Source organism: Diceros bicornis, chromosome 24 (assembly GCF_020826845.1).
Source record: "Diceros bicornis minor isolate mBicDic1 chromosome 24, mDicBic1.mat.cur, whole genome shotgun sequence".
NCBI classification, from domain to species: Eukaryota; Metazoa; Chordata; class Mammalia; order Perissodactyla; family Rhinocerotidae; genus Diceros; species Diceros bicornis.
Genome location: NC_080763.1, coordinates 51,502,475 through 51,519,969, shown reverse-complemented (window position 1 = coordinate 51,519,969; position 17,495 = coordinate 51,502,475). Strand labels below are relative to the sequence as shown.

The window sequence follows — 17,495 nt, the reverse complement described above, 5'->3', positions numbered from 1 at the left end:
CACCAGATTGACCGAAAAGAGAACACATCAATTCGGTTACTCACAACATACATGCCCCACTGCTGGGGGGGAGTCCCTTCAATTGACGTGGCTGGGCGGGATTCCAATCATCAGAGGTCCTGGGCCAGTTGTCCCCTCCACAGGTGAGACTCTCACCAGGCCTCTGTTTCCAGCAGTTTATATAAGCCGTTACAGAGTTTACAGAGCAAGCATTCAATGTTCCCATGCATAAATGGTTATCAGTGTTGTATGTGCACCGAGCCTCTTGGCTATCGTCCCAGACCAGCTGTTGTGTGTGTGCATTGTTTTCCCTGGTTATCATCCCAGCACCGCACAGAAGGCCAGTCTGCCCCAGGCCATGATGCCCAAAGTACTTTGAAAGATTTAGAAATTGTAATTATCTCCATGGGAGAAAGGCCAGTTCCCGGGAAAAAGGCCAGATGCCACCACACAGAAAGCAGCGTTGTATTTCTTTGTGTGCTGGTGGCTGTAGGTCAATGGAGTGGCCAAATATGGCTGCACTCATGTCAAGACAGCATGAAGTGGTATACTGTTATTTGAATGTGGACTTATATTAGCAATAAATGTATATTGCAAACTCTATAGCAACCACTAAAAAAAAAGGAAGAAAAAAAGAAGAGGAAAAGCAGTACATTAATAAGAGACAGAAAATAGTATCATATGAAATGCTCAGTTAAAACCACAGATGTAGATAAACAGTGCAAGACAAAAATAGGAACAAAGAACAAAAGCAACAAATAAAACAGCAAGGACTATGGTAGAAATTAAACCAAATGTATAACAGTAAATCACTTTGAGCATCAACAGTCTAAATGCACCATAAAAAACACAGAGATTATAAAAGTGGATCAAAAAATAAGACACAAAATTTGTTGTCTACAAGAAACCCACTATAAATAGAAAGACAAATATGGAGTAAAAGTAGATGGATGGTGTAAGATATTCCATGCTAACACTAATCAAAAGAAAGCAGGAGCAGCTATATTAATTTCAGTTACAGAAGAGATCAAAACAAACTTATCAGGGATGAAGAATGATCAAGGGTCAATTCTCCAAGCAGACACAATAATCCTTAGCTTGTGTGCACCTAACAACAGAGAATCAATATATGTGAGGCAAAACACAATAGAATTTCAAAGAGAAATATGATAATGCTTCCATAGCTGGAGACTTCAACAACCCTCTCTCAGAAAGGGTTATATCCAGTAGACAGAAAATCAGGAAGGATATAGTTGAGACGAATGACACCATCAATTAACTGGATATAACTGACATCTTCAGACAAGTTTATCCAACAAGAGCAGAACACACATGCTCGTCAGCTCACATGGAACATCCACAAATAGAGCACACCATAACACATGCAAAAGAGTAGAAATCATAGAGTGTCTTCTCTCAGAACACAGTGCATGACACTAGAATCAATAACAAAAGATAACTGGAAAACTCCCAAAACACGTGGAGAGTAAACAACACGTTCTAGTTAACACATGGTAAAATAAGAATTCTCAAAATAAATTTAAATTTGGAGTAAATGAAAATGAAAACACAATTTATCAAAAAATGTGGAACGTGGCAGAAGCAGTGTTTGAGGTAAATTTATAGCATTATATGCATATATTAGAAAAGAAGAAAGTTATAAAGTTAATAATCTATGTTTCCACCACAGAAAACTCGGAAAAGAAAAGCAAATACTAAGTAAGGTGAAGAAAAGAAATAATAACAATAAAAGAACAGAAAGTAACAGAAGTAAAAATGATAAATCAACAGAGAAAAATCCACAAACCAAAATTTTGTTCTTTGGAAACAACAATGAAATTGAAAAACCTCTTGCTGAGCCACCTAAGAAAAAAGAGAGAGGACGCATATTATTGTTATCAGAAATGAAAAGGGGACATTGCTACAGATTCTGTGGATATTAAGAGGGTAATAAGGGAATATTTTGAATGTCTCTATGCTCCAAATTTGTTAACCTAGAGGAAATGGACCAAGTCCTCTAGAGACACAATCTGCCAAAACTCACGCAAGAAGAAATGGACAATATTAACCAAACTATATACATTCAAGAATTGAATCAATAATTCATAACATTCCAAAACAGAAATCATCAGGCCCACATAGTCTTTGATGAATTTGGCCAAACGTTTAAGGAGTAAATTATACCAATTCTCTACAATCTCTTCCATGACAGTAACAGAGAGAATACTGGCTAACTCATTCTACGAGGCCAGGATCACCCAGCACCAAAACCAGACAAAGACATTACAAGACAAGAAAACCACAGGCCAATATCTCTCATGAGCATAGATGCAAAAGTTCTCAACAAATATTAGCAAACTCACAATGTATAAAAAGAATTATCCACCAGGACCAAGTAGGGTTTCTATCAGGTCTACAGAGCTGGTTTAACATTTGAAATAAATTAATGTAATCGATCAATACATAGTAAGACATCAAATGATCATGCCAATAGAGGCAGGAAAACTATGTGACACAATCTAACACCGCTTCAGGATAAAAATTCTCAGTAAACTAGGAATAAAGTAAAAATTCATCAACTTGAAAAGAAGATCTACAAACAACCTACAGCTAACGTCATACTTAATGGTGAGAAACTAGAGCTTTCTCTCTAAGGTCAGGTGATATGCAGGGATGTCCACTCTCACTAATCCTCTTCAACACCGTCCTGGAAGTTTTCACTAATGCGGTAGGACATGAAAAGGAAACAAAAGGTATACGGATAAGGAAAAAGATTGTGAGGTTTTCAAATACATTAAAAAACTATCTGAGTACATAAATCTAATTTTTGACACAGTAAGAAACAATAGAAACTGACGTAGTAGAAAAATCACAGAGAGATTTTGAATGCTGTGTTGCAGTGACTAAGGCATACAGAGGTGTCGTCCCAATAATGACCAAAATACTTAAACTTGTTTGAAAAAGAAAAGGTCACTATAAAATTAACAAAAAGTCGGTGTAAAATTAAGAAAGACATAATGCACATGTACTCACTATTGATCAGGGAAATACTAATGATGATAACACATGTACCCGTCACATAAAGAAAGACATAAAATAAATGTATAAATAGAACTCCGTCAATAGAGTGTAGGATTAGGAGCTTTATGTTTATTTCTGAACAGATATGTATTTTGTCACCTTCATAGATGTTCATTTGACATTATCTCCTCAAATAAATATTAAAAATTTAGGTTGTAATACTATCATTCTCAGAAATCTATTCCATAAGTTCTCATGACTTTTATTTTTGAAGGTGGTCTCTACGTATTACACACTTTTGATTTGGAATAATTACATGTTTACAGATAATTGTAAAGAAAATACACAGTGTTCCCATATACCTATCTCCAAATTCCCTACTGTTAACATCTTACATAAATAAGGTACATGGTAATAACACATTTACATCAGTGCATTTCCTACTAACCCCCAGACTAGATCTGAGTAGCATGTTTCAGTGGAGATGAAGACAGTAGGAGAAGGCAGTGGAGTACCGGTCCCAGTCTGACCCCACAAGGGTCCAGGAGTGCCTGGGTTGTGGTTCTGTCGGGACCCAAGAAGCCCAGATGCCCAGCCTCAGGAGCAGGCATGGGGGAGGCTGAGGAGGGAGTTTCCTCTCAGTGTGGGGCTTCCTTTCTCCCTGCACGTCCACTGCCTCAAGATCTGGGGTGACTTCTTGTCTTTCAACTCAGGACTTTGATGCTTTAGAGTGACCATCTCTCTCCTGTGGGCAGAGGACAGTGTCAAAAAGAAGTTAGACACCGTGACTTTCCCTCTGGACTCTGGTCAGTGTCCTGGGAGCCCCTGGAACACCCCAGTGTATTTCCATCAGAATCAGAGAGCTGATGGAGATTGCTGAACACTGTGACTGTTGAGTTTCGGGAAAGAACAAAGAGATGTTATGTGGTGGATTAGAGACATCAAAATGGTGAAACATCCTTTCTGTTGACTTTAAAAATCTCTCCTCTTCATTCAAATCATCCAGATGGTGTCCAGAGGTTACCATGAGAAACATGTGCTTTCCCTTTTTCTACTCACCTCTAGTCTTATGTTTCTAACAGCTCCTTCTTCCCCTGTTTCTAGTTCTTCAACCAGAACAGAGGTGGACGGCTCTCCCAGGTTCATGGGGCTGAGATCTAAGCACCAGCCCAAGGCCTGTGTAACCTGGGCTCAAATTCTGTTCATCTCCCTGAGCAAGGAGGAGTGAGACCTGGCTTAGTCCTGTCCTAGGATGAGGTCACTGCTCTCCACTCCATGTTGGGAATAGCTGTGGTGATGCACTGCCAACAGAATGGATCCATATAGACAGTGATCAAATGAGGACCGGGCTGTATCATCATGAAGCATAAACCAGTGAAACTCAAACAGCCTCATGTCCACCTCCCCAGAGTCCCTGACTTCCAGGAATGGTATCACTTGTCTTTTGTTTCCATCAGCAACAAAGGATGGAGAGACCTAAATCCTCAGAATAGGATGTGTGCTGCCTGGTACCTACAACAATGGTTGAGATGAAACAAAGATTCCATCTGCAGCCCTTCTCAGGGCCCTCCAGAAACACATTCCCATCAACAGGTTTTGTCATTTTTAGATATTATTGAAGATCTTGTAAAAGTTGGAAGACAGTTATTATATAGCTAAAATAATTAGGACCATGGGCATTGGTGGGGAGATAGAAAGATCAATGGAACAGAATATATGTGACTTGGATAAGCCTAGTGTTTCTTAGATATGACACAAAGAGCACAGATCTTCAAAAAACGATACACTGATTTCCATGCAAACTAAAAACAATGATTGAAATTTGAAAGTTTATTTTAAGAAAATTGATATAATGTAACAGATTAGAAGAATATGAGTAAAGCAAATATAGTTTATAAGGAATTTGAAACAGACTATATAATTAACATTTACTACACAATAAAAATCAACAATCCTCAATTATTAAATTTAAACATCCATAATCAAGCGTCTCTGAGCCTGCCTATGATTTGAAGATAGGTACTCAGATAAAAGTAAAGCCGTTAAGTTCTTAAATTAAAGTAAATAGAAGCTGGGAAGAACTGTCTTTCAGTTTGCAATTTTATTTACAAGAACTTGATATCAAAATTTGTATATGAAATTACGACTATAAAATTTGGTAATCGTGGATATCTTTTGTGTTGGGTTTCAGAGGGAACTTGGGCATAATGCTGATCTCTTGTAATATCTACTTGAAAAATGCAAACATTAAAATATGTGCAGTCTACTCATCTAGTCCCGTGTTTATTCTTATGCTCAGAAAGGCAGGGTTGTCCTTTGATCTGGTTCCAATGCATCATATAAGCTAAGTGCTCTCCCGTGTCAGACTTACACACTGCTTGTGTTCAAGAGAGGGGAACCCATTCTGGCCCCTTGGAACTCCGGGAGCCTGACCTCAGTCCCACCTCCACTTATAAGGACAGGGCTCCCCCACATGCAAATTTCTCTTCATGTTCTGGGGTAAAATCCACTCTTGGGGTGTGAGAGCTCACAGCTCTCTCGTCACACAGGGCAGAGGTCTCTGGGGAAGGCAGAGCTGTGGTCTAGAAGAAGATGAGACTGTTGGGTCTTCTCCTTTGCCTGGTGACGGCTCCCCAAGGTGAGTGTCTCAGATGTCAGACCTGGGTCTGTGGGGACGGACGTGACTCCATGTGATTGACAGAGACTGATTCTCCTTGTCCTCAGGTGTCCTGTCCCAGGTGCAGCTGCAGGAGTCGGGCCCAGGACTCGTGAAGCCCTCGCAGACCCTCTCCCTGACCTGTGCTGTCTCAGGTTACTCCATCACCAGTGGTTATGGTTGGAGCTGGATCCGCCAGCCCCCAGGGAAAGGGCTGGAGTGGATAGGGTGCATAAGTTATAGTGGAAGCACTTACTACAGCCCGTCCCTCAAGAGCCGCACCTCCATCTCCAGAGACACCTCCAAGAACCAGTTCTCCCTGCAACTGAGCTCCATGACCACCGAGGACACAGCCGTGTATTACTGTGCAAGAGACACAGTGAGGGGAAGTCAGTGTGAGCCCAGACACAAACCTCCCTGCAGGAGACAGGAGGGGCTGGGCTGCAGGGGGCACTCAGGACCCACCAGGCACAGAGACCAGACCCAGGCCCAGGTGCAGAGGAGGATGTGGAAGTGGCTTCCTGTGGGATCAGGGATTTCCTCTCCAAGCTCTCAGCTGCCCCCAGGGACAATTTGTGTGTTTTTTTTTTTCCTGACTCTAATTTCTCATATTTTCAGTGCAGCCAACAAACAAGGAAGTAACATTGTCTGTTTGCAGATGTGATAATACCAGTGAAGAGGGAACTTTCCATCAAGTTCCTATAGGTTCTGTTTTTCTCTCTTGACAAAGACAACACACTGAGGATTCTCATCGTCCCTGAGAAACACCAGCACATTCCAGGCACTCGGTGTTCTGAGCTCATCTTCTCTGCCCTCAGATAGGCACACACTGACTCCACAAGTTATGAGCATCCCCCTAGGACATCTGCCCTGTGGGGTTCCTTGTTCTCCCTATTACAGGTTAAGCTCTCACTCCTGTTCCACTTCGGTGGACACTGATGATCAGGGATTATCCCCTCTGTATCTGCCCCTCCTTCTCCTGGATGGAAAAGCAGCCCACCTTAAGGGAATGCAGCTCTCACATTTCCCCATGAAACAAGCAGGAAGATACACACAAAGATAGGAACCCATCACAAACATGTTGGGTCGTGTTCTGGGTGGGTCTCTGAAGGCAGCCGCAGGGCCATGTTTCAGCTTCCACAGTAGAATCCACCTGGATAATGAGAACCACCTGGACAGAGACCTGATCCCTGCCCACCCTCTGCTTCCTTCCAGTTTCCCACAGAAACCCACCCAACCATCACCATTGTTTTATTTTCCTCAATTCTACCAGTGTCCTAGATCCTTATTCCATCTGGATGGAGCCCTGATCACTCTTCCCAGATCCCCCACCAAGTGCCAGACACAGAGTGAGGCTCAGTAACAGAGCTCAACAATGATGGCGGAGACCTGCAGTGGGACTGAAAGGGGATTCTGTAGCTACAAATATGTTTCAGAAGAAAAATGAAATATCAAACAGAAATATGACGATGAAAAAGCATGAACCTTGAAAGAAACGTTAAGTTGGACTTAAAAGTTAAAGCTGTTGCTCTGGAAAAGACACTGTAAGGAGGATGAAAAGACACACCATAGTCTGAGCTAGTATGTCCTCTGTGGGGGTTTCCTCTGTTCCTTTCCCAGTAACTACTGGTTTCCACTAGAGCCTTACGATGCTGGTTTGGTGGCTTTCTCCCTGCAGATTTATTACTTAGTACTTAGTGGTGATCGATGAGGTGGCTCTGGGTGCATCTCAGCAGTAGGTGCTGTTCCTCCCTCCCAGACAGAACAATCTTGGGGGAGGAGCTCTGTGGGATGTGTCTCCAATCTCGGGGGACAAAGCTTTAACGGGAATAGATATCTCCCTAATTATGTGGCCCTGAGAATATCACACAATAGCACCTTCTCCAAACTCTGCTTCAAGTAATCCATTAAATATTTCTCATTTATTCTTGTATTCATACAAATTAGTAGAAAAGATGTCTTACAAAAGGCGTCTGGGGGTCTCTGCCCCAGATAAGTTGTTGTTCCCAGACTGCTTCTCCTGGAAACCACTTGATTCTCTCCAGATTTCAGGTTTCTTGTTTGCACTATAACGTCAATTATCTGATGTATTGAAAAAAGGTCAGTAATTTGCAGTTTATCCAGTATAGTTGTTGTTGGTGTAGTTGTAATAAGAGGAACAACTTTTCCTCAGCTGTGTACATCTCAGAGCTGAGCAGCAGTTATGTTTGTAATTCCCAGAATCTGGAAACAATCCCAGTATCGATCAGAAGATTAATAGACAAACACATTGTGGCACAATCACTAATTGGAATACTTACCCTCACTACAATCTATCAACACCTCACACACACAACAGAATGGTTATATTCACAAGCCTCATGAGTGAAAGAATACAGACAAATAAAATACATATTATAGGATTCATTTATACACATTTCAGTAATTGATAACTAATCTAATGTAACACAAAGATCAGGAGTTGACTGTCTACAAGTTGGGCTAAACGAAGACGTGGGAATCATACCTCCTTAAAACTATTACAAATAAATAAATGGATAATTAGGAGGGAAAGAGGGATAGAGACGTGGATAACCATCCATGACATCTTCCTCACACTTAACATGAGGGAGGTCAAGAGAGGGTTCCCACTCAATAGATCCCACACTTTCCAGGTGGATTTGGGGAACGAGCTGTGGGGGAGGATGCTGGTATGACTGCACAATTCTCTCCACACCACTTCAACTCTCTATTTTATTCTCTGCTGTGAGTTTCAGGTAAAAGGATGGTTCCTAAGCAAGAAACTCTAACATACTTTTAAACCTTCATGTCAGAAGTCCTAACCTCCTCATGGGAGGTGTTGCTCCTTCACACTGTCTGACAGAATTGATGTCACCAGTGAATGCAGCTCCACTGCCTAGTGGTCAAGATAGCCCACTCCTTCCGTTTCTGTGTAATTCTACCCCATGTGGATGGAATGGACGTAGTGGGAAGATCTTGCTAGACTGGAAATGCTTCCAGTGGGTGTCTGTACCACCTCTTCCAAAGTTGGAAACTTGGGGTTAAATTCCACGACAAATCAAGAGAAAGGGAAATGGTGGCTGAGGGTGGACACATGAGTGGATGTGTTACACAAGGAAGGAGACCCAGTGCTATGTTGGTGCCTTGAGAGAGGCACAGAGCAAGAGGACATTGTCTCTTAGCACAAGTAAAGCTGATACCACAGGGTGAATCAACATTTCTCCAGACCATCACTGATTTTAGTAGCTGACTCAGCTGAATGGAATCCAGCAAACCCGACTTGGGAGAAATCTTGGTCACATAAATGATGGTGAAATATATCACTGTGTGATGACTGAGAGGAATTCTAGCAACATACTAGCATCTTTTAACTCTAGCAATTTTTTATTTTTCAGTTTACTTTTACTACAAAGGAAATCCTCAGGGAAAAAATTTCTGAGAGTTGCTTCCCACAAGGCCACGGGACCCTGCATTGTACAGTCAGCCGACTATCAGTGTACAAGTGTAAATATTCACGACTGAAGGCTGAGACAATTCTCCAGTTATACTGGAGGAAACATAGCCACTGCATGCTCAGCATGACGCAGTGTCCCGTTCATAGACTCAAACACATATCACCATTATTCTTCTGGGCGGAAACCTATTAAGCAGGGTAAAAAAGATACCAAATTTATTTAGTCTTCCAATACAGAGATTTGGTGTGTCTCTCTATTATTTCCATATATTTTTTTAATCTTTCATCACTGTTTTTTTTCCAAAACAACTTCATAAAGAGTATGCTCTCCCAGTGAGACCAGCTTGCCTTGTGGGATAAACAAAGGGATACCCTACAGGGACTCTGGAAGGACTGTGCACGCTGACCTGAGTCCCTCCCCACTTACAAGAACAGGGCTCCCCACATGCAAATTTCTCTTCAAGCTCTAGGGTAAAATCCACTCTTGGGCTGTGGGAGCTCACAACGCTCTCCTCAGACAGGGCTGAATCTCTGGGGAAGGCAGAGCTGTGGTCTAGAAGAAGATGAGACTGTTGGGTCTTCTCCTTTGCCTGGTGATGACTCCCCTAGGTGAGTGTCTCAGATGTCAGACCTGGGTCTATGGGGATGGTTGTGACTGCACGTGATTGACAGGGATTGATTCTCCTTGTCCCCAGGTGTCCTGTCCCAGGTGCAGCTGCAGGAGTCGGGCCCAGGACTGGTGACCCCCTAGCACACCCTCTCCCTCACCTGTGCTGTCACTGGTGACTCTGTCACCAGTGGTTATCTTTTGAGCTTGGTCCGCCAGCCCCCAGGGAAGGGGCTGGAATAGCTGGGAGGTGGTTACTATACTGGATCATCATGGAATACAAACTACAGCCCCTGAACCCAGGGCCACATCTCCATCACTGCTGACACATCCAAGAACCAGTTCTCTCAGCAACTGAGCTCCGTGACCACCAAGGACAGAGCTGTGTATTACTGTACAAGAGACACAGTGAGAGGAAGTCAGTGTGAGCCCAGACACAAACCTCCCTGCATGACACAGGAGGGGCTGGGCTGTATGGGGATCATGACCAACTGAGTGCAGGGCTGACCCCAAGAGCAGGTGTAGAGGGAGGCTGGGAGAGGTTTCCTGTTAGAGTCTGTGGTTTCCTCTTCCCACCCAGGAACTCCACCAGAGACACTCTTCTAGGTCCTATTTTGTCAATGTTGTGTTTTCTGTTGTCTTCCTAAGATAATATTTTTTTCTAAGTAATTAAGTTGGGCTGTTTCCCCTTATTTATCTTCTTCTTGAAGGAGCTACATGCAACACTAAGGTAAACATACTTTCCAATTTGAGTCTGAAGTCTTGGAGCTTGGTGAATGTCCTGAGAAGCCTACGGGATTTTACATCCCATGTAAATTGTTCTTCGTTTCTGTTTATGTTCATGAGGAAGGAGGGTCCACACCCTCCAGCACTGTGAGCACTGCACACATAGGTTGACAATTGTGCAATATGCACTGTCACAGACTTGTAATGCCAGAGTGCCCCCATATCGGGTACACAATCAGCCTCGATATTCACAAGTCCCATATTTGAAGTGACCACTTCACTAAAATCCGTTTGCTCCCCTAAATGAAAACTGTCCTTGTTTCTGCATCATTCATGGCCATCTACAGTGTGGACAGCATTGTGAGTCACTCAGCACACATGTTCCCAGCTGAGGTCACACAGCGTGGTCTCTGCCTTCTTGTTTCAGCTCCATCGTGAGCTGAGGAGTTGGCTGCTGGTCCTCAGCACAAGTGGCCGTGAAGAGCCTTAAGGAGAAAGTGTCTGCGATAGACATGCCCCATCCAGACATGAGTTATGCTGCCCTTGGTCGTGAGCTCAGTGCCAATGTATCAAACAGAAACCACATCTCCACAAAGGGAAGACAACACTCACTGAAGGGGCTGTGAGGCCGCCCTGAGAGTCCTAAGGTAACATCTCAGGTGTGTGATGAAGCTACGGAAGAGACGGAAACGGGGCCAAATCTGTGGATCGTGAGGTGATGACCACACAGAAGTGCAGTGGGCAGCACTGAGTGACACTGAAAGATGAGGAAACGTACAGTCGTGTCACCCCAGGTCAGGACAGTCTTCACCCCTTTTGGCTGGTGCTGGGTGGTTCACACATCTCAAAAGGTGAAACAGTGAGAAAAATGTGAAACTTGCAGCTGAGGCAGGTTCTGCAGGTCAGGAGGCTGTGGAAGCGTTTTTGAAGCATCTGCTAAGAGAGGAACAAGAAAATTAGTACGTGCAAGAGCCAGTTCCTAACCTCCGAGGACACTGGCTTGCTTTACACGGGTGTCGGCAAGTGAGCACATTTAATGCAAGCGGCCTGTTGTGTGAAGAAACTGTGGTGACCAGAGGCTGACAAGAGCCTCACCCTGAACTTCCACCAGGAGCAACAGTTCAATATTCGCTAATACAGTGCTCACAGCAACTCTACAGGAAAGGACCAGTGTTAACAAAGAGAATGAACTGTGTACTTCACTTTGTGCATTCTGTTTATGTCATAGTGAAAATCATTTTATTTCCCGCATCTCATTTTCCCCATCATAAAAAGGAAATATAACATTCATGTGTAGAGCTGGTGACTCATTCCATCTCACTTAAATACAATTTCTGATAGTTTTCAACATAAGATCACTTCATGAATCCACTGTGTAAGTCACCTCTCACTGTGACGATGACGTAAAGGAAGGAGACCTCCAGCCCCATCACGCACACCAGCCTGCATTACCTGCCACCTGGTCTGCAGCTGCACTGGCTCTGCGGCTCTCGGCTGGGGTTAGCAGGGCTTAGCTTTGGGCTGCAGGGTAGTGCAGGGTCTGCCTCCCGGGATTCTCACTCTGGATTTGGCACTAAACCTGACCACAGCCCCCCAGTGTGGGTCAGAAGTGTAGAATCAGTGAGTGGAGTCTGTCCCCACATGGACTCTTGGCCACTTCTGCTCACATGTGTTACTAATGACAGTCACCTTACACAACATGATCAGAGGGTGGAAGGAATAAAGAGGGTCACCCTGCAGGGAGTCCCAGACACCTCTGTGCCCTGTGGCCCACTCTCTGGTGTGTCCTCTGGATGGGTTCTGACCCCTAATCTCAGATGAGACGTTAGATTGAAGTATTCATGAGAAACTAAAGGAGGGCTGTGGTTCTCTGCTGTTAACACTTGGTTTGGTTTCAATATTTTTAAATTTATTATGAATATTTTGTGTCCCGATATTTACTAGGAATAGACTATGAACTGGATACGGCTCCCATGACAGTACAAGGACAGGAGAAGGGGCAGCCAGGCAGGCCAGTGTCAGGGAAAAGGCACTCCAGGTGTGGGGGGGTCCATGAATCTGTGGAAACCAGGGAGAACTCTGTGAAGGACAGTCTCCTTCTGAGGGCGTATGTCATCAGCTCACGGAAGAACCTTTAGTTAAGTGGATTTTGACTGTGAGGAACACAAGAGGAGGCTCCTAGACTTGAAAGCTCAGAATGGAGGACCATGTTGGTGTTGATGCAGGACCCGAGGCTCACTATGGCACCATAACAGGTGGCTGTAGGTGACCCAGAACACAGCTTGTTCGTGATGGGACAGTGATGCTGGCGTGTTGGATAAAAGCTTCTCTGAAGTTTGTTTGCCCTGATCAGGAGAACTGCCCTTCCCTTTCCCTAAACTCCAACTGGAACTCCCAGATGAAGAAGCTAACACTCTGTGGGTGTAGCCCTGCTGGACTGGCTCTGTGATGGCCAGGATGCCTGTCACTCCATGTGCCCCTTACCCAGGTCATTGTGTGCATGGTCACAGGGGCAGCTTTTGCTTGGGCACCTGCCTCACTGCTGCAAATCAGGCAACTTTGTGAGAAGTTGTAGACGATTCGTCGTCTCAGCTTCTCCTATAGGTGTTGGGGATGGTGAGAAATTACAGTGGTTCACAGAGAATGGAGAAAGGAAGAAGGAATTTTCCAGGAACTCCTCCAGTGTGGTGGAAGCCTTTACATGGTTATTAAGGAATGTTGATTGTGTCAACATAATGGTCCTAATTCAGCACTATCAGATGGTGAGTGGATCAATAGGGAATGCTTCTGTTTCTCACATTTTTAAGACACTTGAGAGCACATGAATGTGAACAGCCAGAAATTTTAAGAGGAGAGATTTAAGAATGCATTTTGCAGTCCTTACTTTTAAAATTATGTTTTTGTTCCTAGTATGTAGAAATAGAACCATTTTGTTTTTTTCCACTTTATACCCAATTTTCCAAAATACATTACTAATTCTTATATATTCTACATTTTATTATTTTGTGGTGAGAAAACACATGTCACATCCGAATAATGTGAGTTTGATTTACTCCACTAATTTATTTTATCTATTTCCCCTTGTCTCATTGAAAACATTGAAAGGAAAGCATGCTAGACCATTCTTGTCTCATTCACCATCTCTGTGGGATGCTTTCATAATTTACCATTAAATGGAATGTGCTTTATCTGGAGACAGTCTTTATTTGATTAAGTAAGCTTTCTTTTTGAGTAATTATTATAAGAATTTTCTCTTCTTTAGGAAAATTGGATTGGTTGAATTTTGAAACGATGATTATCTCATTGTCTGAATAAACAGCACTCAATTGTAGTACATAGCCTTCTATATATAATTGCATTTTGTTGGTCAGCATTTCTTTAGGAAGTCTGCATGTGTCTCCATCAGACACACAGGTCTGTAATTTCTTATTCTTATGACACATTTGCCAGTGTTTGGAGTCAGAGTAACACTGGACACAGGAATGTTCCCTTTATCACGCCTCCAACACAGGTCTCAGCAATGATCTGCCAAATGCGGGAGTGATTCCAGGTGGACTGTTCCCAGGAGATCAGGGTGTCCTTCATCCCTGGTACCACCTGTCCCTGCAGGAGGGGACACAAGTGGCAGCAGCATAAAGGGCAGGTCACATCTTTGTCACCAGGATGCCTCAGATTCTTCTCACAGACATGTTGACCCTTCATCACCCATGTAACACACGGCACTGGGAGCAGTGCAGAGAGGCACATTAGGGTGGCCTGACTCTGTGACATCTTGTGAGACAAGATGACAACCTGAGCTCAGGACACTTAGAATCATGTGTTCCAGCCCTCACCGTGGTCAGACCTGCATTCCTTTCATTCTAACAGAACTCTGACCTCATGAAGAAGACGGTGGTTTACAACCCCAACCAATATCCTGTCAGGCATCCATTTCCTCTGGAGGAGTTTACATTTAATGTCCTTACTGGATTTCACTGTGCTAAGAGTCCATAGCGTGAAGATACCAGACAGTAGGTCCATCTTAGGAAAAAGTAAGATGTGATGGACAGAGAACCCCTGAGCATCCGGTCCCAGGAATATTTTCCACCCATCCTCCTCACAATCCAGGGCAGGGGAGTTATAAGCCCCATTGGGCAGCTCACAATGGGCACAGGGGGAAAGACATGCAGGTGCGCCCCCTCCTCTGCTCATGAAAAGCAGCCCCTCTCCAGTCCCTGCAGATGCTGATGAGGAGCCCTCCCCCTCTCTGTGTCCTTCCTCCGTGTCCACACCATGGGGTATGTGCTGACCTGGGCTCCCCTTCTTCTCACTGTCAAAGGCAACGTCCCTCTTGCATCAGGATCAGCTGAGACTGCCCGACATGGGGCTGTCCTCAGTCTGTCTTCTCTGTTTTTTCAGGAGTCCTGTGTGACGTTCAGCTGGTGGAGTTGGGGAAGATGTGTGACAGACATGGGGCTTTTCTGAGATTCTCCTGAAAAGCCTGAGGATTCACCTTCACTGACTGGAGCATGCACTGGATCTGCCAGGCTCCAGACAGGGGCTGGAGTGGGTGGAAGCAGTGAGTAAAACAAGCAGAAGCAATAGGGTGTGCTCCTTCAGTTCAAGGAAGATTCACAATCTCCAGGGACAACCCTGTGAGCACAGTCTCTCTTAAAATCACCCAACTGAAATCTGAGGACAAGGCCGTGTATTACTGTGTGAGCCACTGTGAGGAGAAGTCAGTGTGAGCCCAGACACAAGCCTCCCTGCTGGAGACTGGAGGGGCTGGGCTGCAGGGGGTGCTCAGGACCACTAGGGGGCACTCAGGACACTAGGGGGCACTCAGGACCACCAGGGGGCGCTCAGGACAACCAGGGGGAACTCAGGACAACGAGGGTCATTCAGGACCACCAGGGGACACTCAGAACAACGAGGTGACGCTCAGGACAACCAGGTGGCACTCAGAATAACCAGGGGGCCCTCAGGACAACCAGGGGGCACTGAGGACAACCGGGGGCGATCAGGACAACCAGGGGGCGCTCAGGACTACCAGGAAACGTTCAGGACAACCAGGGGACACTCAGGACAACCACAGGACACTCAGGACCACCCGGGGACTCAGGACCATCAGGTTTTTTCATTCCTTTTTAATTCAAAACCAAGAACTAAATGCTTGTATTTGGCAATGGCTTCTGTGCAACCCCCAGAGATTTACCCCTTGAGGGTGTAGACGGCTCTATATCCATGTCAGGGCTGCACATTTGGGCTCAGGATGTGCTGCAGCATTTCCTTAGCTTCCACATTGGCTCTTTTAGCGTGGGTGTTGTCTTGTGTATCAGCCACACGTCTAGGAAGCAGGCACGCATCTAAAAGCTTCTTAACTTGTTGTCCATCACTGTGTGTGTTCCAGAAGAGGTGAGATATCACTTTGTTTACAAAACACCACAATGCCATGCACTCCTCCAAAATGTACCTGCTCTCAGCATACGTGTTCACTGTTTGGCCTTTAGCTACGTTCAAGCTCTAGTAAATACAATAAGTCCTGCAATCTGGGGCACTTTACCTCAGGTCAAGGACTGTGCACAAATCAAAACCTGAATGACTCATAATTGATAACTTTCCCTTTCAATTTTGAGGTATGAGCCATAAAACATAACTTTATGTTATGAGATGCCATAACTGGGCATCTCTAATAGATTTGAAGGATATGCAGAATGTCGCATTACGAAGATAAGACAATGTGAGCACAAGCTTAGCATTTGGTAATTTCCACTGCTCCCCTCACATCTAAACACACACTCATTGAATGCCCCCTGCCAATTGTGACCAAGTTAAAGTGAAGGAGGTTCACCTGCTTATATTAAAGCATCGGCCTTAGACACTCCACACTCTGGGACTCTGCCCTTTATGTGGGTGTCCAGACCCAGAGCCTGCTGCATAGTCAGAGGACATGCAAATAGCGCCATCCCTCTGCTGATGAAAACCAGCCCAGCCCTGACCCTGCAGCTCTGCAGAGGAGCCCCAGCCCCGGGATTCCCAGGTGTTCCCATTCAGTGATCAGGACTGAACACAGACCACTCACCATGGAGTTTGGGCTGAGCTGGGTTTTCCTTGTTGCTATTTTAAGAGGTAATTTATGAAGAACGAGAGACATGGACCATGTGAGAGGATGTGAGTGAGAGAATCAGTGGCTGTGTGAGAGTTTCCTGACCAGGATGTCTTTGTGTTTGCAGGTGTCCAGTGTGAGGTGCAGCTGGTGGAGTCTGGGGGAGGCTTGGTGAAGCCTGGGGGGTCTCTGAGACTCTCCTGTGCTGCCTCTGGATTCACCTTCAGCAGCTATGCCATGAACTGGGTCCGCCAGGCACCCAGGAAGGGGCTGGAGTGGGTCTCAGTTATTAATTATGATGGTAGTAGCACATGCTACGCTGACTCTGTGAAGGGCCTATTCACCATCTCCAGAGACAACTCCAAGAACACGCTGAATCTGCAAATGAACAGCCTGAGAACCGAGGACACAGCCGTGTATTACTGTGCAACAGACACAGTGAGGGGAAGTCACTGTGAGCCCAGACCAAAGCCCAGGAGGGCCTGGGCTGCAGGGGGCACTCAGAGCTCAATGAGCACATGACCAGCCCCAGGAGCAGGTGCAGGAGGTTAAGGGCTGGGTTCTGTTGTGGTCTGCGGCTTCCTCTCTGTATCACAATTTCTTCAGCGAACTTCTCTAGGTTTGTGATTCTGTGCCTACTATTAAAGTCTCTGAATACAAAATGTTTTCTGTTGTGGTTGCAACTGGAAGACACATTCTCACCTGCACAAAATTCAGAGTGTCCCCTGTGGGGGCAGAAGTGACTCTGCCAGTGGTCCCCAGGATCTGAATCTTGAGGACAGGGAGTACAATGGTGAGTCTCTTCGAGCTTGACTCAGGACAGAGACCTCAGTGGGATTCTCTGTTGGGACACTCACTGGGATTCAGGCTGGAACCAAGGGAGAGACCAGGATGCTGACAACCCGTATAGCCTAGTGACTCCACCTCTGTCCCTCCTCCTCATGCA

At 44.9% G+C, this 17,495-nt stretch overlaps 2 gene segments (V, D, J or C); both read left to right on the top strand.

Annotated features, from left to right (window-relative positions):
- The first annotated feature begins 5,613 nt into the window (after positions 1 to 5,613).
- LOC131421224 (immunoglobulin heavy variable 4-38-2-like) lies at positions 5,614 to 9,882 on the top strand. The segment is given in 3 exon segments: positions 5,614 to 5,659; positions 5,746 to 6,066; positions 9,827 to 9,882. Coding segments are annotated over 3 exon segments (423 nt in total).
- A 6,605-nt stretch (positions 9,883 to 16,487) lies between these two features.
- LOC131421223 (immunoglobulin heavy variable 3-23-like) lies at positions 16,488 to 17,071 on the top strand. The segment is given in 2 exon segments: positions 16,488 to 16,572; positions 16,677 to 17,071. Coding segments are annotated over 2 exon segments (441 nt in total).
- The last annotated feature ends 424 nt before the right edge of the window (positions 17,072 to 17,495 follow it).